General features: G+C 42.6%; 1 protein-coding gene and 1 long non-coding RNA gene across 2 annotated transcripts; one reads left to right on the top strand and one right to left on the bottom strand.

Annotated features, from left to right (window-relative positions):
- The first annotated feature begins 79 nt into the window (after nt 1-79).
- On the top strand, nt 80-7,815 carry LOC128796959 (uncharacterized). The gene is made up of 4 exons (XR_008433955.1): nt 80-317; nt 1,551-1,634; nt 2,753-2,969; nt 7,732-7,815. It is a non-coding gene; the product is annotated as an uncharacterized LOC128796959 (long non-coding RNA).
- On the bottom strand, nt 7,735-27,377 carry BFSP2 (beaded filament structural protein 2). The gene is made up of 6 exons (XM_053959045.1): nt 26,898-27,377; nt 19,486-19,568; nt 17,461-17,617; nt 13,783-13,944; nt 8,546-8,677; nt 7,735-8,080 (listed from the first exon to the last, which is right to left on the bottom strand). The coding sequence occupies exons 1-6, from the start codon at nt 27,351-27,353 to the stop codon at nt 7,751-7,753; spliced, it is 1,320 nt and encodes a 439-aa protein (XP_053815020.1). The 5' UTR covers nt 27,354-27,377; the 3' UTR covers nt 7,735-7,750.
- Nucleotides 27,378-27,593: the final 216 nt, after the last annotated feature.

The raw sequence follows: 27,593 nt of genomic DNA, 5'->3' as shown, positions 1-27,593 counted from the left end.
CGCTCGGGGCCCGGGCTCGCGCCGGCCCCGCCCTTCCGCGTCCGGCAGGGCCGGGACCCGTGCCCTGCGTGGGCGGGGCTCGGTGCGCGTGAGCCCGCCGCCCGCGCGCCGGCCGCGCGGGGCGAGAGGGGCGGTGCTGGCCCTGTGCTCAGCCCGAGTGAGGCCACGTCTGGAGTGATGTGTCCGGTTCTGGGTTCATCAGGACGAGCTACCGGAGAGGGTGCAGGGCTGCGAAGATGATGAGGGGACTGGAGCATCTCTCTTATGAGGGCGAGAGGGACTGCAGGAGCTGGGCCTGTTCAGTCTAGAGACACAGAGTGAGGGGATCTTGCAAATTTACGTAAATGTCTCCAAGGCAGGTGACGAGAGAGTTCTGGGCTCTTTTTCATAGTGCCCAGCAAAAGGACAAGGAGCAATGGTCATAAGCTAAATCACGAGAAATTTCACCTTAGTATGAGGGACAACTTCTTTATATTGAGGATAGCAGAGCACTGGAAGAGGCTGCCTGGAGAGGGTGTGGAGTCTCCCTGGAGACATTCAAACCCCTTCTGGATGTGTTCCAGCAGAATGGACTGGATGATCTCCAGAGGTCCCTTCCAACCCTAACAATTCTGTGAGACCAGCAGTAGCTCCTCTGGAAGCCCTTGGCTGCTTCCCGCATTGAGTGCAGGCCCTTTCTGTCAGGACCCCTTCCAAGGAGGCTGAGAGAACTGCTGGAGCAGCCCCAGCAGTCCTCAGCTGGTCCCTCAGGCTCAGGGCACTGCTTGGCCAGCCCAGCTTCCCCCAGCCCTTGAGGAAAGGTGACATTCATTCCCAGTGTGGACTGTGGGGACAGAGGCCTGCCTCCCACACCCCAGCAAGGCCTGTGAACTTACACTGTCATTGCACAGGATGCAAGGAAGTCATTTAGCTTTCATCTTGGGTCTGTGTGGTTAAGTGAGTAAATCTTGAAACACCGCTCTATCTGGGATGTCTGGATGTGTTGGCCTGAGCTTCCTAGCTGCTTTTCTGACTGGCATTGAAGCCTAGGGAACATATGCTGGAAAACAAACTTCACAGTTAGTGTCTGCAGATTGTTACCTCTCTCTTTGGATACTGTAGTGACCTTTAACTCTGGAAAAAAACATGCGTGTTTAAAATGTTCGCTGTGGCTTCAAATCACGTCAAAAGCTTTGAGGCAGGACATTTGGAAAAACATCCTCAGCCTGTCATGACTCAGAAATAATTACATTAAACACTTTTTCCGATTACTTACTTCTTTCATCAGCCATCTAAAGGAGATAGAAGTTCCTACTGGTAAAGTGTGAGCCCAAATGAGAATTACCCATCAAATATGCATTGATTTGTGTTACAATTGTGTAAAAGTAGGTATGTTTGTATTCTGGAGTTATTTAGTATAATTTTGTGCATGTCATATTTTCACTTCAAATAATTATATATGTGTGTATTAGCATATAAATTAAAAGTTTTTCCACCCTTTGAAAGTTGACAGTCTCAACTTATGTCCATGACAATGCTGTTAATTAGTGTTTTCCATCCATATTTCTCAGGTTGTTTGAAAGAATAGGCAAGGTGCCATTGACGTTGCAGAAAGAGGTTAAATACATGATGTCTTCATGAGGTGTTTTGTAGCTGTGAGTAACTGAGTCACTGTAGTCAAGCATTCTGCCTTTTGGAAATGTGTTACAATCCTCTTTTTATGTGTCACCCGATGTCCTCCTTGTATATTTACTACCTGTGTGCTTAGAGGATTTGAGCCTGCACAGAGCAGGCCCTAGAGAGCTAAAAGTTGCAAGCACAACAATTCATTTGGTAACACCAAGAATGTCACATGATTCGTGACACTTTCCATTTGTGATAGGAATCATTACTGAAGTAGGGAGCAAATTTGGTTGCAAAAATCTCATTTTTCTGTGCCTTCTGGGTACTCCCTTCCTACTGTCCCCTTCAGCTAATGGAAGGTCATGTGGAAGGTGTGACCGGGAATGGCTGGGTGTGGAAGAGTGTTTGACATTCCTGTTGTCAAAGTGCTGCATTCCCTTGTGTTCGTGCTCCCTTGTTTCCTGGGAAGCCAACATACCTCCAGCACTGCCCCATGCTGGGACTTGCAGGCTCAGCACAGGGGATACCATTCAACTAAGCAGACAGTTTGTGTCCCTCAGCTTTTGTGGTAAATAACCTAACAATGTACTAAGCACAGTGCTGTGCCCGATTGTAAGCTGATCATTTCTTGAATTTCAGCAACTGGTGAAATATTTTCATTGTATTATTACGGACAGTCCCATTATCAGGCCAGAGAATGTAAACCCGATGCCTTTTTGCAGCCTTTAGCATCTGCATCACTTGTCTCTTGCAAACACAGTACTGTAAGGTTGGAATGCCCAGCTCTGGATTAGGAACTTAATACCTGTCAGGAGCAGTGCACCAAGAAACATTTCAGCTGTTAAATCTGGAACAGACTCAGCAGAAATCATGGAAAATAGCAGCAACTTATCTAAGCGGAAGGCTTAGATCCCGATTTAAAGGCATGTCTCGGTGCCTTAAAGGAAGCATTAGTTATGCAATTATGTTTGGATTTGCCTCCCATCTCTAGTTTTATTTTTATGTGAAGTTGTGAAAATGTGCTGATGCATGGCGTTTGTATTTCTGTGCGGAAGCATTGCATCAGCTTTTACCATTATGATTTTTATTGTGTACAAAAGTTACATGCAGGAAAAAGGTAATTTTTTGTGTTTTCCTTTCTCAAATTCAGCGTCCCTCAATACTTGTACAGAGAACACTTGGCTGAAGAATGGCTCGCAGGCACGGACTGGCAGAAGTGATGTCTGTAATGCAAGGAATATATCCAGAATGCCACATTGCTGTGCCGGGAGCATGAGCTCAGCACACAGCTCCCTGCTTCACTGTGCATCATTGACCTGTGTGACCTGCCTTTGGCAAGACATGGCGCTCCAAATGCCTCTGCTCAGGTACAGATTCACCCCCAGGACTCCAAGGACTTTTTTTCTCCTCTCCATGCAGTGGTGCTTGCCTGCCTCTTCTCCATTCCTTAGCTATGGCAAGTCCTGGAATGCCTCTGCTCAGGTACAGATTTACCCCCAGGACTCCGAAGACTTCGTCTCTCTCTCTCCTCCCCATACAGTGGTGCTTGCCTGCCTCTTCTCCATTCCTTAGCTATGGCAAGTCCTGCCATGATGCTACTCCCTGTGTGTTTTAGTGCATTTTGTAAAGCCTGAGACATGAAGGCTACTGCATGTAGGGAAAGTGATGCAGCAGCCACTGTTCGCTTGGAGAAACTGAAGGAAGGAAAGTTGGAGTGAGTTGTGGGTGATGCAAGAGTTAGGAGCAGACTGGTCTCCCAGTGTTTCATCTTCCTTTGTACCCAATAATCTCCATTATTTGACAAGAAGGTGACAGCACTGCGAACTTCTTTGCAGAGCACAAGCAGAAGAACATTCAGTAACTCCTGGGCAGATGCCTGCTTAAGGAAATTGGAGAAGGTGCCATTAGGTGCAGAGCAGCTTTCAGAAGGGTTCTGGTAGAGTCCTTGTCACATCATGGGCCCACTTCTCTTTAGGAGCTTAAAGAGAAGAGCCTCTAAGCTCAGAGTTAGCTGTAGTTTCAGACCTCTACAACCAGAAGGAAGAAGTTTTTTCATGCTCATTTCTCCACCACTGATTGCCATCTGAACGCAGGCACTGAACGTGCCAGCAGTGCATGGTGGTTTGTTAAACTGTTAAATTTTAGACTATGGCAAAGTGAAAGTGACCTTAAAAATAATCTTTTAATCACAGAATCAGTATAATAGTTCTTATATGAAAATATAACCAGTAGAATGATAGGCTAGAATACCAGTTTTTAGCTGGTGTGCTATGTTGCTGCTCAGTGTGAAATCCTAAATGAGGCAGGGGCTCACATAGAACTGGCACCCTCTCCTTCCCCAAGGATACAGCAGTGTGTGTTCAGGCTGTGGTGCAGCAGAAGCTTTGCCTGGCTGGGAGAAGTATAAAGTACACATCTGATTTGATAGCACAGCTCATCTGAACTAGTGACTAGCTATCACCAAGGGGGTGGCTGTGCTTTACAGTCTGGACTAGTTCCTCTCACCATCCCTGTGCTGTCATTGGTACATGTCTGTCCCTTCAGTGGCCAGATTCAGGGAACCAAGTGGCAGGAAAGTTTTCCAGCATTTTGCAGGGCTAATTTTCTGCTGATTTTGAATCTTGATCTGTCTCCAGAGACATCAGACAGATGTTGGTGCTAACATGAGATGGTGCAATGGCAATAGCACATAGCACATGAGGGGGAGCAGAGACGTCTAACAGCAACTGGCTTTTAGATTGTATTATCTGTGCTCTCTGACTGCATGCTGAGTGTTCATAACAGCAAATGCCACAATTTCCTTCACAGGAATATAGGTGTGAGAGATACTGCAGTGAGAGATAATAACATCTGTTTTCTGGTGCTGATTTTCTGAGGAAAACCAGTGGAAACATGTACATATGTATTTAATAAAGCAACTGCTAGACTAGAGGATAAATATAAAGCTAAATCAGTTTATGAACCTTAGTGCTTACAAATAGTTGTAAAAGCCTTTAGTCTCTCATATTCTCAATATCCCATCTCGCAGAGTGAAGACTGTCAGTGCTCAGACAGGATTCAAGCAGCCTGGAGGGGCTGCATAGCCAGCTAGGCACCCACAGGAGTCTGTGTAAAAGTGCAGAGAGATTTCTTCAACAAGAGCTTTAGCACTTAATAAGAAAGCATTTTGATTTAGAAGGGCCAGATGTGCTACGTTTGACTTTTGATGGACTATTCACAAAAATAATATTTTCTGTGGTTTTTGGTCATTGCTAGGAATAGAGAGAAAAACTGCTGTAAATTCATTATTTATGCTTAGATGCTTCCTCCTTTTCCAGACACTTCTCCGTGCTGAAATACCTTGATGATTTTGAAAGAAACTATTTCCATTCCAATGAATAAACATCTTAGTATTAACCTGATTTATTTTTTATGGAGTATAATGGATCATGGCTTATAAAAAACTTCTAAAAAATCTTTCTTTCATATCTGTGTATAACTGTAGACTCAGAATTTCATCGGGTTTATCTCCATGAGTGACATTTATAAAGAATAGTTTCACAGTGGGATAGTCAGTTGCTTTTCATACCAGAAGCATCACTAGAAGATAGCAAATGGATCTGAATCCAGATTGTATATTATGTTTTTACAATTCCCTCTTCACTTTCAAATCATAGGGAGATTGTTCTCTTCTGTGTCAGGAATGAGTGGGAGGTTATGTTTTGTTAATGCCAAAAATTGATCATTCCTAGACACCAACCAGTTAGCCCCAACCCAAGGACGTGTGTCATCTAATTTCTTGTATCACTCTTTATGTGTATTTTTTCTCATCATCAGATGGAATCTCAGCTTGGTAACTTCTGTCTGCACTGATGCATAAGAAGGTATTATTGCTGCTCCGAGGAGCCTACATTATATGAGGAAAAAAAACCAGAATCTGCCATCATCTCCCTTTATATTTATTTTGGTTGTTGCTGGATAATCTTTTAATCCAGTAATTTTTTATCAAAATCTTGCAGGTGGTATATGACAGATGGACTTTTTGCAGAGATTAAATGAAGGATCATTTATCAGGCAGCTGCATCAGGAAGGATTTTTCCTGTGTGGGGGAATGTACAAGGAAAGGCATGACAACACTTGTGTCCTTATTCCTGTATTCCACTGGTGGATCAAGTTTAGTGGATTTGGAGAGTATTTGATTTTCAGTCATTAAAATCTAAGTAGCTTTCCTAGCTAATGTTTCAATTAAAAGTCAAAATATCTGAAGTCTACCTCTCATATGTGCTGTATGCCAGTGTGTTCTCTAATATATGCCATTTCTCAGTAGTCTTTGAGTCCATTTAATGAACTGTGTTGTCACCTAGTGCAACTGTTAGTCTTGTGAAGTCCCAATCCAGCAAACACATGTATGGTTAACTTCATCGCTGTGCAGAAACTTGTGAAGGAAAGCCAGCCACCTGCCTAAAATTTTGTGTGATAGGAGCTAAGGTTCATTATGTTTCTCTGAAAATCAAGCTCCATCTTGGCATTTTATGTGACCATACTGCACATGCAATACAATGAGGTTATCAATGTTTAAAATAGAAAAGAAAGTCAAAAGTGAAAGATGGAGAAATCTTTTCCCTCATGATGCCATCAAAATACAGGCAATGACCTAAGGTTAGCCACCAGGTTAATGTTATGTGGATTCCTGCTCAAAAGAAGTGTGGCTGACCTGCCTTGGAGGGAAGTTGATATTAAGAAAGAGCAACCATATAAAAACAAATATAAAAATATATCAATATATCAAAGAGTATCAAATTTTCACAAACTGATACCCTGGATTGGACTTTCAGTATACAGTAAAAGGATGTAACCTGCATGCAGGCAGAACTTGCTCTCCTACACCTTCAGCTTTTCCAGAGGTTTAGTCTAGACTTAAAAATGTGTTTATAAGGTGCTGATAGGATGCTTAGATTAATGATTCTGCTGGTTTGCATGTTGCAAAATTAATCATATTGAGTTAACAGTGCACTTAAACTCCTTTGGCATTATTTGAATTAGATTTCACACTACTGAGCTCATGGTCTTGTTGTGTCTTGTGACACAACACAGCACTTATCATTTCCATCTGGGTGCTGTGTGGAGGGGTAGCTCAGTCTTGATATATTTGTATTGTGAAAATAAAGAGTTTACTTGGTGGGAAATGGAGAGCTGATAGTCTTAATCCAACCCCATCCAGCTATCGTGAAAAATACTGGAAGGAAATAAAAAATCAAACAAAAGCCTGATATTCTTTATTTTTATTATAACTTTAACAACATGAGTAAATTGAAATCTGTAAGCAAAGCAATTATATGAAGAGGGTCTAATAAAGTTGTTCAAGCTACAACCTACTTTGATTGTTGAATCAAACTGAATAAAGCAGGCTGCTTTGATATGTTTTTAGCTTCCATGAACATAATTGGCAGTGACATTTTTTGCTTTAATGGCAATGGTCTTCTGTGGGCTGGGAGTCATAATCAGCTGAAAATAAAAAAAAAAAAAAAAAAAAATTACTAGAAATAGGAAAATTGCTGAACCAAGTCCTATCCTCAGTTCATCTGGTGAAATCTCACCAGCTTCAGCAAGATTGGTTTATTTTAAAATTCTCCCTGTCCTGAGCAGAAGAGCAAGTCAAAATCTGTGGATCAGAGTCTCAGAGGTTCCCATGGCTAAGGGTGATTAAGGATCTTAGGAAAGCCCAACCAAGCAACTCAACCCAACCACTGTAAAGGTGTTTACAGGTTATTCCCAGAGGAAAAATCTTAAGAGTCGGAACCACATTTCTTCACAAAAGGTATAGTCAGTGGTCCAGATTCTGTCTTTGGACTTCAGGGCAAAGTTACAAGCTTAGAAAGGGAGTTTTCCCAAGATCACAGCTATAATATTTGGACTGTATTGAGGGAGGAAGAGGGATGGCATAATGTATTCAAATCAGGAAACAACAACACATCTGCTTTGCAGCCACTAATGTAGCCCCTAGTAGTAGCTTTTTAATACCACATCTCAAACCTTCAGAGAAGTGAAACTCATGGCATGTCCTTCTGTGGTAGTGGTGGAAAGTACCCATTTCCAATATATTATGAATCTCTGTTTGATGGGATTTGATGTGTTCTCCCCCTTTGGCAGCTTCTCCAAACCTCATGATCTACCAGCCAGCCTTATGAAACATGAGAAGCACCCCAGTCCTCCTGCTTCCAGCAACTTCACAACGCCTTCCCAGGGAGCATGTTATCCACCCTTTTAAGGACAAGTACCTGCTTTGCTCTCCATCCAGGAGGCAGTGATATGCAGCAATGTCTTTCTCCAGCTGTTGTTTGCTAGTCAGCAGGTTTTCACGATCCCTCTGCTGCTGCTCGGTTTCTACTTTGATTTCTCCCATCTCTGCCTCCAGCTTGGAAATGACAGACCCTAGGTTCTGCAGTTCGATGTCATGCCAGTGCTTGGCGTCATATAAAGAGTTCTCCAGACCCCTCTTCTGCAAGGGCAGGACAGCAGACAATAAATCAGTCAATTTCCATATGCTTCATAGTGATTTTTATTCATGTTTGGCCAATATATCTATTGACTATATGTATATTTTGAGAATTCCTTTCTTTAACTTCCTTGGTATTAGGTATTATCATTACAAAAGTTGAATACCTGCACTTTTACAAGGTGCAGATATTCCTCGCATTGTCTAGTACTACACTGCCAAGCAATCTTCATGAAATTGAGTACAAATACACTGAAGATGGAAATTTGGAGCCTGGTTGTCACATGTGGTACACTTGGAGCACTATTTCAATCAAGAGGACGCCAGAATGTCTGGCACCTCCAGAAACAGTATCTAGTGGAAAATGGGATTCATTCTTAAATCTGCATCCCAAGACAGGAATGTTCCCCTCAGAAGGTGTGTTGAGTTCACAGAGAATACACCCACTGAAAACCCAGCTTTCCTTACCAAGGTTCTCAAAGATTCGGTTTCTGCTTGCAAGCTCTGTATTTTGCAGGCAGTTTCGTGGAACTCGGTTCTGAGGCCCTCCACCAGCTCTTCCTCCTGGGTTCGCATGGCAGCCATTGTCTCAGCCTGTTGCTGGTGAAAGAAGGCGCCTGTCATCACAACCTACGCAAGTTATGGTTTAGCTTCCTTACAGACCAAACTGACAGTAATATTTTCACAGTTTGTGGCAATTCTGACTCTAAGTTTGATTCCTGTGCATTAAATCCCTCAGTTGAATAATTATGGATACTTCTTAGTGTCAAAATTGTCATATTTTCTAGGCATTTACTGTAAAATGGCTTATGCATACAAGCATTTTTATGTTATCCATGTCAACAACAGCTGTTCAGAATTCATACTTGTATGTTTAAAATTATCTCTAAAGAGAAAACATTGCTGTAATTGTTCATTTTATAGCCATAAGATTTCTTAAAAAGTTGTGTGTCTTCAGAACTACTCACACCTTAATTTTGCACAAAAGATTCTATGAGTCAGACAGCAAGTCATATCACAGGGGTCAAAAAAAAATTCCTGTTAATTAAGTCCTAAGTTAATTATGCTATTTCCTGCTCTTATGGCTTGAGGGGTTTTATATGTGTTTAGTTCAGGTTCCTTGAAAATAGGTGAAGGGAAAAGTACCTTAATAAAAATAGAATTTTTTTACTTTTTAATAAGGGCTGAGATCAAGGTTTTTCAGCCCAGAGCTCTGGGCTCTCTAGAAAATACAGTTCTTCAGTCAAAACCTACATTTCTTGTGGTTGATGCTAAAATTAAACTATGCAAAATACTTCCATCCTACTCTGAAACTTCATCTTGACCCTGCTCTGATTTTCTTTTCTTTTAAAAGTAAGATTGAATTTTTAAAAATCTAGGACTATGCACCAAAAATAGGGCTGTTTTTTTTGTATTACCTTGTGAAGCCCACACCTTGCACATTGTGAATGAAATAGCCTCAATGGAAAAAGGTCATTTAAATGCCAGTTAAGTCTCAAACAGAAATTTAGATTTAAGAACCTGTGTTGCAGAGGGCTGAATTTCAATCCAATAACCAAACCTGTCCTTTCCAGCAAATTGCACAGATCCTGTGTTTTCTGGAAGTGCTTTGTTTGGGCTTATGCTTCAGAGAGACATAATTCTACCTGACTATTCCTGGTGAACCAGTGATCAAGGACCTGCCACTCTTCAGTAAATTGTGTCTCCTAAATTGTGTTGAGAGAGTAGTCTGCACCTTCTTGGGCTATGAGGACTGCAAATGCCTCTTTTTAAAGAGATACACAGGGAAGGGAAGGTGCCTTTGCCTCTATATTTATAGCCTACACCCATTACCTGAAGCCAGGCTTTCACATTTACCCTGCTGGTGGCCCAAATGCTACCTATAAGTGCAGCTTGCCCTCACCACAGGTGGCATTGAAACCCTTCCAGGAGCTACCCTAAGCTGTGAACCTGACCGTAGCGGTGTGAACAAGAGAACAGGCAGATGGAGTAGATGGAGATGGCTGCATCAGATCCTAAACGCTGAGGAGTGCACAGCAAGTGAGCACACACTGAATGCACTCTAAAACTTTTGGGACACACAAGGTTTCCCCACCCTCCTTACAGGGTTACCAGCCCCAGGTGTCCATGTGTGGGGTGCTGCTGGGCATGACACTTGGCCTCATCTTTGGGGTTCCTTCTGTGGAGAAGTGCAGAAGTAGTCTGTGTGTCCTCTTCACTAGGTAATTCATGTTTTCTGGGGACTTTTCCTATTCCTGAGATGCTTTATAAGGGAATGGCTATACATGTGGTGACCACAAAAAAACTGGATTAATGGAGGGAGAGGATGAAATCACCTTCCTAAGTCTTTATCATGTTAGTGCTTGAGTTTCCTAGGAATCTGTGGATTTTGAATGTCTGTACAGTTCCGAGCCAAGCATTGTGCATGAGTGCAGAATTCCTCATTAGTCTGTTTTTCATGGAATCCAGATAATGAAAGAATGGTTAGGAAAGGAACACCAACACCCAGAGTTGACCAGCGTGGTATCTAAAGAAAGAAAGTTACTTTGAAAAGCTTTTGAGTGTTCTGGAAAAGTTTTAGCAAAGTAGCAAAAAAGGGAGAAACAACTGGCATAATTCACAAGATTTTTCATAACTTTTTATGAGGCCAACAGAGAAAGCTGTGTATTTGTGTGCTCAGGGCAGAACTTTTCCATGGATCAACAGCTGTTCAAGAGAGGGAACATGAAGAGGAAAATGAAGGTCTAGTTCCGTTAAGACAGAAGCTTAACAGCTTGATGCCTCAAGGTCTACTGCATTGGGAATAAAGCATGAATTAGAAGGATTTATGGATGACAGAAAATCATACAGATTAGCAATGAGCAGGGGTGGATATTTGGAATCAAACTACACGAATGAACATCACATCAGTAAGTAAAGTATCTTTCCAGGGAAAAACATTAAATAGCATGCATGTCTTGCAAGGGTTTGAATTACTTGTGCCAATTTGTGGAAAGATTTTAACCACTACAGGCAAAAAAGTCCACAGGTGAAAACAATGAACTTGAGTTTTGAGATTACTCATCTAAAAAAGGCTCATGTGAAACCCCATTAGGTATGAATGTAAATTGGTGTGTTTTGGTGCCCAAATATCCTTGAAAAATTGAGCCAATACTGCCAATTGAGCAAATCTAGTCACAAGGCAAAGCAAATGAGGTAAGATAATTAGTCAGAAAAAAAAAAAAAAAAAACTAAAATACTGCCCTCATGTTTAAGTCACTGCTAGGATATCATTTGAAACACCTTGGTCTGAGCTGCTCACAGGTACACCAGAGGTTAGGTACAGAAAAAGGAAATTAAAATATTAGGGGCCAAGGAAAACCTCACAGAGAGACACTGAAAAGACTGGTAATGAAGAGCCAAGGAGTGCAGGGAACTGCTCTCCCTCCTGTGATGTCACAAAAGAGCAAGAGTATGTTTTTCACTGTGTGGATAACCAAATGATACAACTTAACCACAAAAGATGATTTTAAACCACAGCGTAGTTGATAAAAGCTAAACTCTTGTCATCTGTATACATAGTAGTAATCTGAATTGATCTGTGTCTGTAGGAGATAAGGGACACAAAACTGGATCATCTGGGTTTAATTTGTGCAAAAAAAGCCCCTGGAATGTCTTACCAGAACCTGTGCAGAACCAGAACTGATTGCCCCAGAAATCTGTGATATTCTGTTTCTTTGTTCCATTAAAAAAAACAACCAAAACAGGAACAACTGAAACTAGTAAGAGCTTAGGCTAAGATGGCTGAGTTGGGGTGTGTTGGGTATCAAAGACATGATAGAGCAGTGTACTAGGAGCTGTCAATTTTCTCCCCAAATTATATCTCTGAGCAGCTAAAAGGCCAGATATTGAAGGTATGAAAGAAATAGGAAGAAAGAAATTGTAAGGGTGTTTTTGCACAGGAGGAGAAGGAGGAGGAACAAGCAGGACAGAGCAGTGGGAACACTGAAGAATTTGGTGCCCTCAGAGTGATGCTCATTTTACAGAAACCTGGCAGTGGGTCAGGAATTGATTTTTCTGGGGAAAGCTCAAGAGGCTACTGAGGATGCCCTGGCTTTTCAGGGCTACATGTGCTTTGCATGGAGGCACTCTCCAGGCTCGTGTAGTTTATTACTGTGTCACTCACTTCCTTTGGACTGTATGAGCTGAAAATCAGGCCCACAGACTAACTTTATGAAAACTTTGCATATATAAGTCTGGTATTTTCACAAACTTGATGGGACCTCTGGAGTAACCCCCTCTGCTTGGCTTCTTGTATGTTTCCTAGCAATTTTAATATCACTGTGGTCACAGGATTTTTCTTCTTTATTTTGAAAATTAACTCAGAGCTTGCACATATGTTTGCAAACTTACTTCTTGGTTTTGTTGTTTTTTCTCACTGTTTGCCTTCGATACCCCCTACACCTCTCATGGCAGCTCTTTACCTAGGAACAGGGGGATATGTTTATATGATTTTGCTAAGTATTTCAACAGCACTGCTGCAGTTATGATTTGACAGAATTACAGACTGAGTTGGAAGGAACCCACAAGGATCATTGAATCCAACTCCTGGCTCTGCACAGGATCAACCCCAAGAGTAACACCATGTGCTTGAGAGTGTTGTCCAAATGCTTCTTGAAGTCTGTCAGGTTTGTGCTCTGACCACTTCACTAGGGAGCCTGTTAAGTGCCCAACCACCCTCTGGGTGAGGAACCTTTTTCTAACATCCAATCTAAACCACCCCTGACTCAGCTTCAGGCCATCCCCTCGGGCCCTGTTGCTGATCAACAGAGAGAAGAGATCAGTGCCTGCCCCTCTTTTTCCCCTCACGAGGAAGTTGTGACTGCAATGAGGTCTCCCCTCAATCTCCTCTTCTCCAGACTGAGCAAACCATGTGACCTCAGCCGCTCCTCACCAGGGCTTCCTTCAAGGCCCTTCACCATCTTCATTGCTCTCCTGATTTACTCTGTCATGCTCTGCTGTAAGAGCCAGCTCAGAACGAGATGGCTTCTAACATACAGGATCATCCACTGAACTTAATGCTTCAGCTGTGCAAAAATACGTTGGAAAAAGAGTGATCCTTCATGACAGAGAAAAAGCTGTATTAAAAGGCTGTCTCAGACTCAGACTCAGACTCAGCCTCAGCCTCAGGAGAGAACCCCTATTTAAAAGGAATGGCTATTCTCATCACTTTTCATTTCTAAGTTAATATCTAGTTTTCCCACTGCTGCCAAAGGAAACAATATCAGGGAGAAACCAAGGAGTCTGTAGTGTAGAGAGCAATGTGTTTTGCCCTTCTTATTTATAGACCCTTGTAAATTATTAAGTGAAGGAACAGCCCTAGTAAGAAGGGCAATAATAGAGGCTTATCCTATACAGAAGGTATCAACTGATTGTTTTCCTTAGCCAAATTTCAGAGCCCTTGAAAGGCTCCCACAAATACCTGCAATACGAGCAGGGCCATTTACACCAGTGCTTAACTCTGTGCATCCCAAGAAAGCCTTTATAAGTGCATTCTCATTTGGACTTGGACCAAAATACTTTAACATCTTTTAACATCTTTTCTGTTTAAAACAAAACAAAATGAAACAAAAAACACCCAACCCTCAAAGACATTGCAGAATATTAGAGAGATTTTGTGTTTGCTTGGTATCCTGTGATGTTGGAGTGGGTTACAGAGTGCTGACCTTGGTACGGAGCAGGGCACCTGTCTCAGCACGATTCTTTTCAATGTCTCTCTCCCAGTGAATTCTGATTTTTTCCAGAATGTCATCCAGGCCACTTCCCAGGGGAACATCAAGTTCTTCCAGCTGAGATCCAGCAAGCTGCTTGTATAATACCTTCACATCCTTGAACAAAAATAACAAACATAAAGAAAGTGAATTGGACAATTGAATGGTATCTTCAGAGAAGCTCAAGGAAGAGCTCTTTTGGTGCCACAAACAGAGAGTAATTAAATTAAATCCCAAAAGGTATATCTACATTAATGATTTAGTGCACTGAAGGGTTTATTTTTCAAATGTGGATTTGCCTTGCTTCTGCATGGGGTCTCTTCCTGCAGATCTAGGGTACTGGAAGAGTTTTCCCCTTGATGGAAGGAGACTGAAGCCCTGCACCAAGGCAGTGCCTTTAGCAGCCCTCTCAACAGTGGCAAGTTTCTCCAGCAGCCAGTGCTTGACACGTGCACGCTGTGCAGCTGGGACCCGAAATCACTACAAACATTGCCAGTAAAGCTGCAGTGTGGACGTTGGGCCAAGGAACTAACAGCTTACAGGATATCAGAAACTCTTCCCTTGCTGCTGCACCATGCAGGAGCATGGGCCTTCCAGCATCTGTTGGAAGATACAAGATATGCAAAGCAGTAGGAGCTCTACAGCCTCACAGCTTGTGTGAGACAAGTGTGTGTTTTATGCATGTGCATGTTAGATGAAGAGGATTCTCCTTTGTGGCAGCATTCTGTTCCTTCTTTAAATTTAGGTGTTCCAAAAACATGTAACCAGTGGAGAATTAGCAGGTTTAGAATTGCACACTTAAACGTAGCACATCAGTTGTACATTGTGTTCAGGAACGCAAGAATTAATGAGATTTTCACATGTATCTTAACTGTCTGGCACTGCAATCCTTTTATATCAGCCTGTTTATCTGTGTTATTGGCACAAAAAAAAAAAAAAAAGTAGTGTAAAAGCATCTGGGAATTGTATTTGTAAGCAGTGACCCCTGACAGTGACAATACTGGTAAAAATATATGGGAATTATGTGAATTATGAACCTGCAAGAATGCAAACCTCAAAATGTGCCCACTCCAAGTTCACAAAACCTTTGAAAGGACTTGGCATGGATTTGCTAGTTGGGAGCATCAGTGGAAAGAAAGGTTTGAATTTGTTCAGGTAAGTTCTTGGGACTGTATTTTGTCAGAGCTCAGCAATAGTTTCTTCTAGCTTTTATTCCATGACTGCTCTTAAGCAGCTTCCCCTGGTCCTGCTGCCATGGGAAAACCAGGCAGTTTTCCCATGCTGAAGTGGTTCTGCAAATACTCAGGTACTCCCAAAAGATAAAGAAAAAAGCATCTTTCCACTCTGAAAGGGCTCCTTGCTGTCTACGTGAGGATCAAGATGGAATAAGTTGGTGGTCTCATTATGCCATAGACAGAGAACAGCATCAGCAACAGCTTTCCTGGTTTCACAGCAGTCATTGCATTACTTGGAGGTTTAAAGAGGATCTTGTTTATTTCTATCATTTTTCTCTTTACCCTCTTATCTAAAGCAACTTCAGTCTTCTCCTGCCATGCACTGGTGATGAAGCCACTGGTTATTTTCTGCAAAATGCCAGCCTTGGAATTAGACTGATGCAGGTAGGGAGCTGGTGATGCAACCTCATCTTGGCAAGCCACTGTTGCTGAAATCTTGTGGTTGGAGGAACAACTGGTAAGAAATGTAAGGAAGGATAGTACCTTGCTTTTGTGAGCCATCACAATTCAAGCTCTATCTTACTTTTGAGGCACCAGCACAATTGCTTGCTCCCCCTTATGAGGGATTAGCAACAGCTCCATATTCAAGTCCCCATGAATAAAGATGCTGATTTGTGTTCAATCCTGAAATCCCTGATGAAGGAAGTAAACCACCTTCATGCAAATAATGTCGGTGAATGCAGTGAGTAAGTGGAAAAGTATTGCAAAATTGGGTAGTATGGGCTTCTCTTCTGGCTGCCTGTCTGTGGTGGTGCATCCTCCCCACCCACTGGGGCCTCTCTGTGAGCTCAGGAATTTTTTATAAACCTCACCCTTAATCAATCAATGGCTCCTGGGCAATTAAGCTTGCCTTGAGTTTATCAGAAACACTGTCTGTTCCTAGGAGCTTCTGGTGCCTAAGAAAGGAAGGGAAAGAGATATTCAGCTATCCTAGCATAACCTTGGAATATTAGTTGCCCGAATCATAGATCAAGTGGAACAATATTTTTGTTACCAGACTTCTGAGGAAATCTCCAGTAATTACCATCTTGGATTACAGCCAGAATGGAGATTGACAGATGACTGGAGCAAATTGTCTTAGGACTCTATAAACAGTAGTCCTGAGTGAGGACCTTGAGATCTGGACTGCAGAGGGCTGTGAGCAGCAATCTTCCTCTGACTGGGACACCTCTCAGAGCTAACAAGCTCTCTAACAAGTTTGCAATACTCAATACTTGTTGCCAAATGCTGATGGTGGGGCCTGGGATATCCCCACTACTCCTCAAGGCTCAGCCCTCACCTGTTGAGAGATACAGAAGCATCTGACTTGAGTATTGCACTGAACTTGAGGGAAATTTTTAACAGGCACTTTTGTACCAACTTCTTCATGTCTGTTTCTGTGAGTGTGTGAATTAGTTTAAATACTCTATAGCAAGTATAGTATGAATACTGCCATCCCAAATCTACAGTTAAGTTACTGCTGTGCTTACAGGAAACCTTATTGGATCATTTTGTAAATGTTACATTAATCAGTGATCGGCTGCTGACAAATCCTATAGCTATAAACCGTTGACCAAGTCTGAGGTAAAGTTTGGGCTCAGCTGCACCAAATCTCCATCAGAAGTTTAGAAAGCAAGGAGGTCTGCTCTGAACCTCATGACTCAAGGGGAAGGCCTCCCCTAACCCTTTTGACCTTTATCCTTTAGCACCTTTACGCTCTGCATCCCCGATTTCCATGTAAACTATTCTAGATTGATTCTAATCCAATTTTCCTTTGTGAGCTTCATTATATAGTAAGTAATAAAATGAACCTTGCCATCAAAGTTAAATTGCACTTTCACATCTCATATTAAACCTGCTTTTGCCAGCACCTTTGATGATGATTCTTTAGAGCCACTCCTTCATGCCACTCTCCCTGTGACTTGCTTCAGTGCTGTGCTTCTCAAGAGAGACTCAGTTTTGGGAACTGAGCGCCTTGCTAAGCCAAGCAGGGTATTTTCTTAAGAACCTAGTTAATGCCCAACATTAGTACAGCAGGACCAGAACTGGTGCCCTGTACATGCACTTTCTCCTTCCATCAGATCTCACTGCTGAGATGTCCAGCATGACTGCATGACTGTGCAGCCCTTTGACCATCATGTGGTGTCTGACAAGAAATGAAGGGATGGTGTCTCTTCCATGTCACATTTATCAAACGAGAAAGGGTTAACACCTACATATAAGTAATTTGATAATGCCTCAGGGGTTAGTCCTGTGAGTTAAAAGAGAAGAAAGAAATAGGAGTATGTTTCAGGAAAATTCCCCCCCTGCCCAGACATGGCAGGTGGAGTTTTTAATGTTTGCTTTGCTCTAGATATATGATACCAACCAGATGAAACAGGCACACATTGGCTTTGCAGTGTCCCGAGTCTGCACTTACTTCTTCATGATTCTTTGATAGCAAAGTTAGTTCTTCCTTCATACTTTCTATCTGACTCTCCAGATCCATTTTAGTTAAATTAGCATCATCAATCACTTTATATAGGGAATTAATTTCATCTTCCACTGCCTTTCTGAATGGCTGTTCATTTTCATACCTGCAAAGAAAAAAAAAAAAAAAAAAAAAGCCAAACTTCACCACAGCACAGCTCAGCAAGTAAAACCTGTCTTTTTTTTTCCTGAATGATACTATTTCTGCTAATTGGCAAATGTGTCCCAGACAGAGGCACAGAAACACAGACAATATACTTTCACCTTGTCTCTTCATACTTGAAGTTAACTGCCTGAAGTGCCCTGTCATTAATTCAGAGTGTAAGAAAACAGGCCAAGTTAGCAGTATGTGCTATGGTGGTTATCAACCTGATAAGATTCCAGAAAAAGCATGGAGAGGCTCATGGTTTCCTGCTAGATCTCTTATTTATATATAGTATCACCATAGGTGGCTTTTTCTCAGTTGTCGTGGCTGTAAAATGAGAATACCTACTCACTTGTCTACATAAAAACCTTTTAGAGCAATGGTTAAAGAAAAAACATCAAGCATTACTCTTACCAACGGACATGCTGATAGAAATCTGACCTATGTTCCAAAGTCCTGGCCCATCCCTAAGACCAAATCCCAGTAGTAACAAAATAAAAGGAAATTTCTGTGGTTGGTTTGTCAGCTAGAATTGCTGTTGGAACAAACGGCTCATTTCCAAACCATGGTTGCAATGGTAGGGAAATTTTGGCAATCAGTTTCTATTCCAGAGCACTGCTTGCTTCATTGCTCTTGTTTGTACATTTTTGGTTTGGGCTTTCCTTTGAAAATGTGGATTGCATTGTGAATCTCCTTGGATGGGAGACATTTGTGCCAAACCTGTCCAACCTGCGGACCTGAAGGGGCTGGCACGTTAGTTGGGAACCTGCTTCATAAACACTTTGCTTCTCAATAGCCACCTTCATTGCTGGGAGTTTAAAGCTTGGGAGAGTGGCAGTTGATCCCAGGAGTTTCACTATGCAGTAGATTGATTCAACATTGTTTTTGTTATGTAGACTTCTTGTCCAAGTCAGCTGACACTTCTAAAAAGTATTTTTTGAAAACTACACAAAATATGAATGTAACTTGCTGGATGTATAGCCAAGTGAGTATCTCAGAGTTGTACGTTTCTGAAATAAAAGGCAAACTTAAGAATGATTAACACATTTTGGTTTTATGATTAAATAAAATAATGCGAGAGAGAAAAATAAGCTTAAAGGGTGATAAAAAACCATAGGAGATAAAAATCAATTAATTTTAAGTGTGGTTTTTGTGTCAGAGCTTGCAAAAAGATATTTGTAAATGAATGAGATCATTATTAGTATAAAAAGCTAGAAGGATCACAACTCCAGAGTAAAATCTAAAGAGCTTAATGCACTCATACATATGACTTTCAGGCTTTTCAAACAGAAAGACAATAAAAAAGTAGTTTGCCAGTGTTTAAACTCTTCTTTTATTTCCTATTCTTCTCAGCAAAGGGAAATCAGCACAGCCCATTTCTATTTTCTTGTCTAACATTTCCACCCTGATGTCTGTAGTGGTGCAGTTTTCGCTTTGCGGCTGTAACAGAATGATTGTTATTTCCCAAACCAATTGGTTTTAGCACAGAAGTACTGAAATTTACAACTAAAAAGCACATGGAATTTCGCCCTTATAAAATGCCAACTCAATTTTGAATGAATACTGGCCTCTCAGTGAGAGACCAATGTCTTTGTTAAGACTAGCTTAGGTCATTGCTTCTGCTTGTGCACATTTTTGTTACTATGAATCTTCAGAATCTTCCAAAATAATGTTAGCACCATCATTATTTTTCTCCCAAATCAGAGTGTTGAATATGCAACTTAAAAAACAAGTCCATTCTATTCCCTAGCATTATACCCTTAACAAATTAAGTGTTCACAAAGGCAAAGTTTAAAGAAAGTGGCCAACTGTGTGTCACTTCAGGACTACCTGTCTTTAAAATCTTCAGCACAGGCTTGAATATTCTCAGTGTGCAGCATAAGACGAGCATTTTCAAGGACTGCTTCACCCACCTAGAAGAAAGATACAACAGAGCTCAAGCAATGAACAGCTTCAGCACATGTATCTTAAGCAGATGTACAGCTTTCATTCTGAAAATAATCCTTCATCCTAGGGCTGTTCAAGTGACTCCTTCCAGATAACTTAATCAATTATTTTTGTACATATAAGTTCACGAATTCTCGGCAAATAGGCTGTAATTTGTCATCAAACTGCTCATTCCTCCTAAGCCCTCATCTTCTTGTAGCAACACATTTATTCCGATCACCAGCTCTTTGCAAGGGGAAAAATTCATTGCTGTGCTCAAGGTATTTTCATCATTTAAGTCCCACTTATACTTTCTAGATACAATTTAAGCAGCACTTATGCAGTTCCTATTCTACTTCCCATATTAGCAGTCCTCTTCAGGGTCGTCCTCCTCAGGGAGCCACGGAATACTTGTTGCTCCTGCAGCCTGCGAGCCCTCCTCAGCTCCCAGAGCGTCGTTTTCCTTCTCCTATGGGATCCTCTAGGCTCTTGCGATAGATATGAGACCTGAGAAGCCTTCAAAGATTATTACACTGATTGGAAAGATTGTGCAAATCAGACTGTGGTATCATTGCTATGGCTCTGGGGTGTGTCTCTAATGTCCAAGAGGTACTTGAGGGGTAAGTAAACCTGAAAGGCTTGTGACTTGGCAGCTTGTTGTGATTCAGGAAGGTTATATAAAATGATAAAAAGGAAAAAAAACACCACTGCCTGCCCTGGAGTCACACATGCATTGAGCTATGGAGGTGACCATGCAGAATTCAGTACCAGGCTTAGAGTGATCACCTCTGCAAGTAAGTGTCTGGGAGCTCCAGTCACCCCATGATCCATGCTGCCACTCTGGAAAAGCTGAACTGAACATTTATTTGGTCTTTCTCAGGAGACACCCATGAAGATTTGCAGTTAAAACTCAATGACCTCATAAATAAGATCAGATTTTTAAGCTGGCCAGGAGAGCTCTTTAAGCAGAAAAATCTTTCCTTAATTATTTAAGTCTGTAACTAAGACTGCAAGTCACCCAAAGCATTCTGCTTCTCCAAGGTGAAACACACCATGCAATATGGGAACATCAAGGCTGCATCCAGACAAGTGGATCTCAAGTGGGATTGTTGCCCTATGTTCCCACCTGCCCTGAGGCTGCTTAGAGAGGGGGTGGAGGTGGGCATGCAAGGCTGAAGCATTTCTAGGTGGTAATTAACATTTACCCTCATGGAGAGTGGCTTACTGCTCCAAACGTCTTACAAATGTTTGGACCAACAAATATGTAATACCTGAAGGCACTTGATAAGGAGAAATGTGGAGAAATAACCTGTTCTTCACTATCCATTATGTCCATAATGGATCAGGAAGTTAAAAGCACTCTACATCTTTTCAATCTGATGAGGAACAAGAGTTTAAAAAGTGATTTTCTTCATTCTCACCTACTGTTAGGGAAAAACAGGGAAGGTGGCTGGGGATGGAGCTTGTTTTACATCATTGCATAGGGAACCTATTTTTCTTCAATAACTGTGGGATTTTTTGGCCAATTCCAAACAATATGGTAGAGGGATAGACCATCTCAGAGACATCCAGTTCTAACACATTTCATGAAAACAGCATCTGGACAGAAGAGAGAGGTTCTGTAAATACCGCCACTCAGGGGGAAAAAAAAAGCCTCAATTTTGGCATGGGAAAGTTGAGGAGTACAGCAAAAGCACAGGACTCAAGAGATGTCACGAAAGCCACAGGTGTGGGCAAAGAGATGGTCCTTCACCACACTCCAGCCAGCCCTGTTGTGCAGCACACAAGTACAGAAGAATTCTGTGTGCTTGTTTGCGCACAGAACTGGCTGCTCTTCATTGTTCAACCCTTTATTTCCTTCTCCCCTTTTTTTTTTGCAGCCCCACTTTGCCAGCACTATCCTAACTCCCCAAACCCTGGGTTGTCCATCTGTGGCATTTCGGAGCAGCTGAGCAGAGCTGGGGCTTTGGGGACATGCTGCTTTTCTGTCCTCAGGTTCCCTTGAACCAGGATACCTGAGTTTCTCCTGAAGGATGGAAAATTGGCATTTAGTCGGCACAGAAGTAGAGGGACCTCTTTGACACAAGCTCTGAAATCTTGGTTCCCTCTGATTTGCATGAGCTGTGAAAGCCCTTTCCTAGGCTCCAGAAGAAGAGATCTAAGTCTTCCATCTAGGGGCTTGTTTGTTTGATTTAATTCTCCTATTAATCAACAGTTGGATGCAAACACACAGCATTTGTGAGACAGATTTGTAGCCACTTTGCTGACATGCGTACTAAAACACATGATGCAGCAGTTTAGGAAACACTCCCTTCTTTGTGTCCATTGGGAATGAGACGCCTTGCAATGCTGCAAGCACTTAGACATTGCCTCCTCTGCTTGTAAAGCAGAAGGCAGAGCTGTCCTGCCTCACAGAGCTTCTGGGAGGCTTAAATCACTGATGCTCATGTGACATTCAAAGAGCCAAAATAGGAAGAATTAAAAAAAATGCAAATATTATTACTAACAATAGTTCCTTTCAGTCACACATTGTCTTTCAACACTCAGTTCTGTGATGCACATACACCTTTTGATCACAATTTTTTTCAGCTCTTGAATTAACAGTGAATATTCATGGTATTAAACATCTTAACTACAAAGCAGGAACAATTTTCTTTGATTTCATTGCGATTTTGTGGACATGAAAATGCAATGTTAATTTTTTGAAAGAAAAGTCTCATAAAAATCTGCATCAACATGCTGGCCCATTTGCTGTGTTACAGCTGGCATCAAGGATAAAACAGCTGCTTCAACAGAGTGGGCAGATGCCAGACTGAAGTGATAGATACACTTATAGGGAGAATTTACTCCTTGTCCCTGGTGACTAGCAACTTTTTTAAACACAGATTTGGCCAAGTTTGGCATGGCAAGATTTACTAAGCCTTTCAAATTCTTAGCTGTGCTTTATCTGTACTTTTGTATATTTTTGCTATTCTTACAAAAGTCTAAATCCTTTCTGACTGCTACTAAATTCATGGCCTCAGGTGTGGCCTGTGATAATGAAGCTCATGGTTTAATTATTCATGTAATGGAAACTTCTCTGGCTTTTAAGTTCACTTCAGTAAAGCAAACGCCTCCATGGGAAAAGATCAGAAGATGTCGATCTAGTCTTTCCTTCCACACACACAAGGAAATAGGTGATACTAGACCATTGCCTCCAACAGGTTTTAATTCACAACTAAAGTCAGGCTGAAAGCCTGCAGCCCACTGCTAAGCAATAAACTCTTAATGCTCTTGGTCATGCTTTCCATGTTGATCCCTTTCTTAGAGCCTGAAGGAGGAAACCTCAAAGGCAGCAAGGGCAGCATTTGTTGCATGGCCTCAGGAAAGGTAATACCTGGAGAGAGGCTGAGATTGATGCCTCCTTTCCTGATTCCTGCTGCATCCAGGGAAATTCAACTTCATGTATACATCAAATATTTTACAAGTACACAGGACTGCATCAAAGAATGCCTGGTTCTCAAAGCAGGAGATACCTCTTCAAGGAATGATCTGTAAAACTGTAATGTTGCACAAGCACAAGGAGAAAACCTCACACCCCATCACAGCTGCCTCTGAAGGCAGCCCAAATTTATGCTATTGGAGGTGGCTGAGAGAACATGATTAAAATGAATTCACTGACATCCTCTGTAGGGCAGTTGATCAAGCTTTGTGCCATTTTGTAGGAGTTTGTTGTACCCTTAGATGAGTAGCAGAGTGTTATTTCACCCATTTACAGACACTGATCACGCACCGTGTTGTGCTAGAGTGTATCACAAGTAACACTCAGCGGCTCTTCTGACCCTGCAGCAAATAAATTAGTGGGTGTGAGTCCAAATGTGGCAATTCCTCAGGCTGTTAGACCTGCATATTCTCCAGGCTTAACATTCACACTGATTAAATGCTGATAGAAAGGTCAAGTGCAAATAAAAGTAGCTCCATAGGAAAACTCTGGAGGTCTTTCAAATGCTCCCAGCCATGCACAGGATGTCATGATCAGTCACAGCAGTGATAAAATTGCTCCAGGATGTTGATTCCTTCTTTTGCCTGTGTGTTTACTCCTGTGATCTGAACTGCACTATTTGTCATCTCATAGACAAAATAAATCTCTGTGTCTCCCATGCAGCTGTAATTGAGCAGCCATGGAGGCTGAGCTACCCTCTTCTCTCTGTAAACTCACTCGGATTGTTTCAAGCATCCACTTCTGCCAGGTGCTGCCCTGTTCCCTGGGAAGGAATTGCCATTGCAAACAGTCTCCTATTCTGCAGAAGAGACACATTTGATTAGAGAGAGAGCTTTACACAAGAAGACCAGGATGAAGCCTGGAGAAGAAGATTATGCACAGGGTAAAGTTTATATTTCTGTAATGAAATTGTAATTCTGTCACATGAATTCCTCTTGGCAAGGATTTCTCATTTCCCTCTTTTTCCGCAAAAACCCTCTCACTTTGCGCCTGTCCCAATTAGTGTGTGTCCACCTGCTCTGCTAAAAGCCAGCTGCCCAGGCGGATAATTAACCCTGTGAGCTGGAGAGTGGCTTTCCATCATTCAGCTCCCACCAGTGATCCCTGGCTGCAGCCATAACTCTGACAATTGCAAGGAAACACGAGTGTTTTTTTCCTGAGGGAGCCTGTGCTCACACACACCCTCTGAGTCACTTGCTGACACATTTTTTCCCTTAGCTCTGTGTTCAGGAGATATGCTAGCACTGAGCTGTTTTTGCTGGCAATGCAACTACCCAAAATTTGGGATGCTGGAGCACATCCGAGGAAGGGCAGGAGGGAAATAGGACTTCACGTCTGCTGGGGTCTCTCCTGTGCCACTGCAGAGATGGGCCTCTCACATTTGTGATTTTGAGACCAGGAGAGTCCTTTGTGGCCATGTCCTTGTCTTCTCAGTAGCAGGGCAAGAGGAAAGGGCTCCTGCTTAGACCTCCTCCCAACTGTGTATTTTTCTTTGCTGTTTCTTGTTCAAAAACCGTTCCTATCATGAGTGCTTGGGCTAATTCAGGTGCCTGCTTGAGTGGTTTTTTTCCCCAAGACTTTCATACCTGCTTTATGCAAATGGCACTGAGGGGTTTTACAGCTGCTGGGCATTTCTCCCCACTGAACCCATGGGCCTGGCCAGGAATCTAAATGAGTGCTCAGATTTTACAAGAAGCTGAAAACACTTTTAAAGAAATCAAGGTAGATGTGGACATCTGCAGAAAATCTGAATATATTTACAAAAATTACATTTAGGAATGTATCTGTCAGGTGTCTCCCATTTCTGCTCCACCTTGCTCCTGAATGCCTTTTCCTTTTCTGTTTGGGATGTGTTGTGGCAAGAGGGTTTTGATTTCATGTGATTTCAGCTGTTTCTGCAGCAACTGATTTTGACATTATTTTAATAAATGTGGTGGTTTTGATGTTGATGCTGGCATAATTTTACAAATTAGCTCCAGGACGAATGAGCTAATTGGTGTTTGGGCTGGATAGGTTCCTACTTTCATTTTTGGTTAAATGCTTAATTAAAAAAGCAAAGAAATCTATTAATCAGAATTGAACATAACAGCTTGGATCATATCCGTGAAAGACAAAACCCACTAAGTGATGCCTCAGTTATTGATTTAATTGAAGCAATTCAGAAGATTTTATGTGTTTTCTGATGTGTTTTGATAGTTAAATAGATACGGATGATGCTAATCTTTTTCTCTTCATTTCTATGATACTCACAAATGCTATTACTACATGGCTTTATTTTTCTGATTTTCATATAGGAAGAGCCTGATATTCAGGCTAGATTTCATTATGAGTTGCTTTTATTCATTCATAAAAAAAGAGGCAGAGGCAAGGATGACCACAAAGGAAGGTTGAAAGGAAAGCAATTTGGATGAAAAATTAATACATTTGCAGGTTCATCTGCACTGCAATGTTGGGGGTTTATGTAATGAAAAATCAAACAGTTCTTCCTAAATGGTCCTTTCCTATGGTCCCACATTTTTGGGCTTAACCATAAATCTTGGTAGGATTTACAGGTGAAGTCTACAACTATGAAATGCAACACTGGTCTGGAGGACATGGGATGGTGGCTGCAAAAGATTAACTCCCTGTCCCTTATCAAAGTCCCCATCTTCCCCAGTGAGGTAATAGGTTCAAGGAGATGGCTTTTTGTACCCCAGATTCAGAGCACCCCTTTACTTCAGCAGCTGCTCCCTTCAGGAAGCAATAATGTCATTTACTAATAACAACTTTAAAAGCTGGTGCTTAACTGGGTGTTTCTGCTGACACGATATTTGTACAACAGCTTATGCCAACACATTCAGGGTTCAAGCAATGTTTGTAGCATTCTGGAAGAACACATGCCCTAAAAATGCAAAGTAAAACTGGCCAGCCCAAGTTAAAACACACAATTGTCCCAGGCAACTTAAAGTTGGCTTTCAGGCTTTCTGAAGACCCAGTGATGGCATTTTCTGTGCCTGCACAAGCACTGCTGGGAAGAGGTGTGTGAGATGCCAGACTCCAGGTCTGTGGAATCCTGTCTGCTCCCACTGTCTGGGAGATGGGAAGTCAGGCTTGTGTGGTGCACCAAGACCTCAGCAGACAGAGCCCTGTGTCTGCTGCAAGCAGGACATCAGCCTCCAAGGCCTTACTGGCCAGCAAAAGGAAATCCTTCTTGCCCATGAGGTCAATACAGACACTATTTCACATCCCCACAATAAACATTTGTGCCGTATGGAGAAGGTGGGAGCGAGGGATGGTCGGGTGATGGCAAAGGAAAGGAAGGGAGTCACTCATTTGTAGCCATGTAATTATTATTTTTTAATAAATGGAGTTTTGAAAATGTTATTAAGCCAACAAGGGAATGAAGTAAAAATCTGAATTACTGATTAAAAAACAAAACCCCTCAACGTGCTTGTAATATCATGTTGAGAAATAACCTAATTCAGTCATAGCAGGTTTCTTTCAATAATTTTGATACTCAGTGTAATAACCACAGACTTAAAATAATAATTAAAAAAAAAATTAAAAAAAAAGGGGGAAAAAAACTCCACCCATCGTTTTAAACAGCCCAGACTTCGGTGCCTTGGGGTGCATTTCAATCGCTCCCATGCACATGATGCCTGTGGCAATTCTCCCGCTTAATAGGCATAATAATGCTAATTATCATGAAGATAGATTTTATACCCTCTGTCTAGGCTTCTCGCCTTGGAATCAGACGGCATTCATGAGCAGCCTTGTGCCTAGCCGCCCGGTGCTGCTAATGACCCGCGCAGCTCCCTCCCGCTCCGCCGGCTGCCGGCCGCGCTCCGGCGCTCACCTGGTGGTAAATCGCCTCCCAGTTCTCCCGCAGCGCTCCCCAGCTGCCCACGCTGGCCGCCTTCTTGTCCAGGTAGACTCTGATGTGCTCCTCCAGCTCCTGGTTGACCTGCTCGAGGGCTCGCACCTTCTCGATGTACTCCACCAAGCAGCCATTCAGGCTTTCGTAGGAGAGACCTCTGCCCTTATCCAGCCCCGGGGCCAGGGGCACGGCGGCGGCGGAGCTGCGGAGACCCTGGAGGAAGACGCTGCTGATGCCCAGGGCTCTACGGGACACTCGGGTGCCCAGGCTGCTCACGCCGCCGGTGGGAACGGTGCCCACGTAGACTCCGGGGGGTCTCGACAGGCTCCCTCCACCTCCGACGCTCACCCGGCGGCCGGGCGGCCCCGAGCTCTCCGCCGTGGAGGTAGAGGGCTGCTGCCCCAGGAAAGACGACCGGCGCCTCGGCAAGGGCATGTTGTCGCTCCAGCCTGCCGAGCACCGCCGCTCAGCCCGGCCGCCTGGCCCCGCACTGGCGGGAGGGATGTGCCGAGCCCAGCGGGTTAGGGCTCGCGTGGGATTTCGGCTTTGTGCGACGGCTTTCTGGAAGGGGGGCTTTGTGCTGCCTGGGAGCACCCGTCACATTGTCCGGGCGGCTGCTGGGTCAGCAGTCCCATTTCAGGGGAAATCTCCCTGCTGCTGCTGCTGCAAATGTGG

Source organism: Vidua chalybeata, chromosome 1, assembly GCF_026979565.1.
Source record: "Vidua chalybeata isolate OUT-0048 chromosome 1, bVidCha1 merged haplotype, whole genome shotgun sequence".
In the NCBI taxonomy this organism is placed as follows: domain Eukaryota; kingdom Metazoa; phylum Chordata; class Aves; order Passeriformes; family Viduidae; genus Vidua; species Vidua chalybeata.
This window is presented reverse-complemented; position numbering and strand designations above follow the sequence as displayed.

What these genes read in the sequence shown, in the direction of transcription:
- BFSP2 (XM_053959045.1), bottom strand. Translation starts at nt 27,353, where the DNA reads ATGCCCTTGCCGAGGCGCCGGTCGTCTTTCCTGGGGCAGCAGCCCTCT. An exon ending in GGGAGGCGATTTACCACCAG is followed by an intron (nt 19,569 to 26,897) that starts GTGAGCGCCGGA and finishes TCTTTCTTCTAG; the next exon opens with GTGGGTGAAGCAGTCCTTGA. An exon ending in GTGCCCTGCTCCGTACCAAG is followed by an intron (nt 8,678 to 13,782) that starts GTCAGCACTCTG and finishes TTCTTTCACCAG; the next exon opens with CAACAGGCTGAGACAATGGC.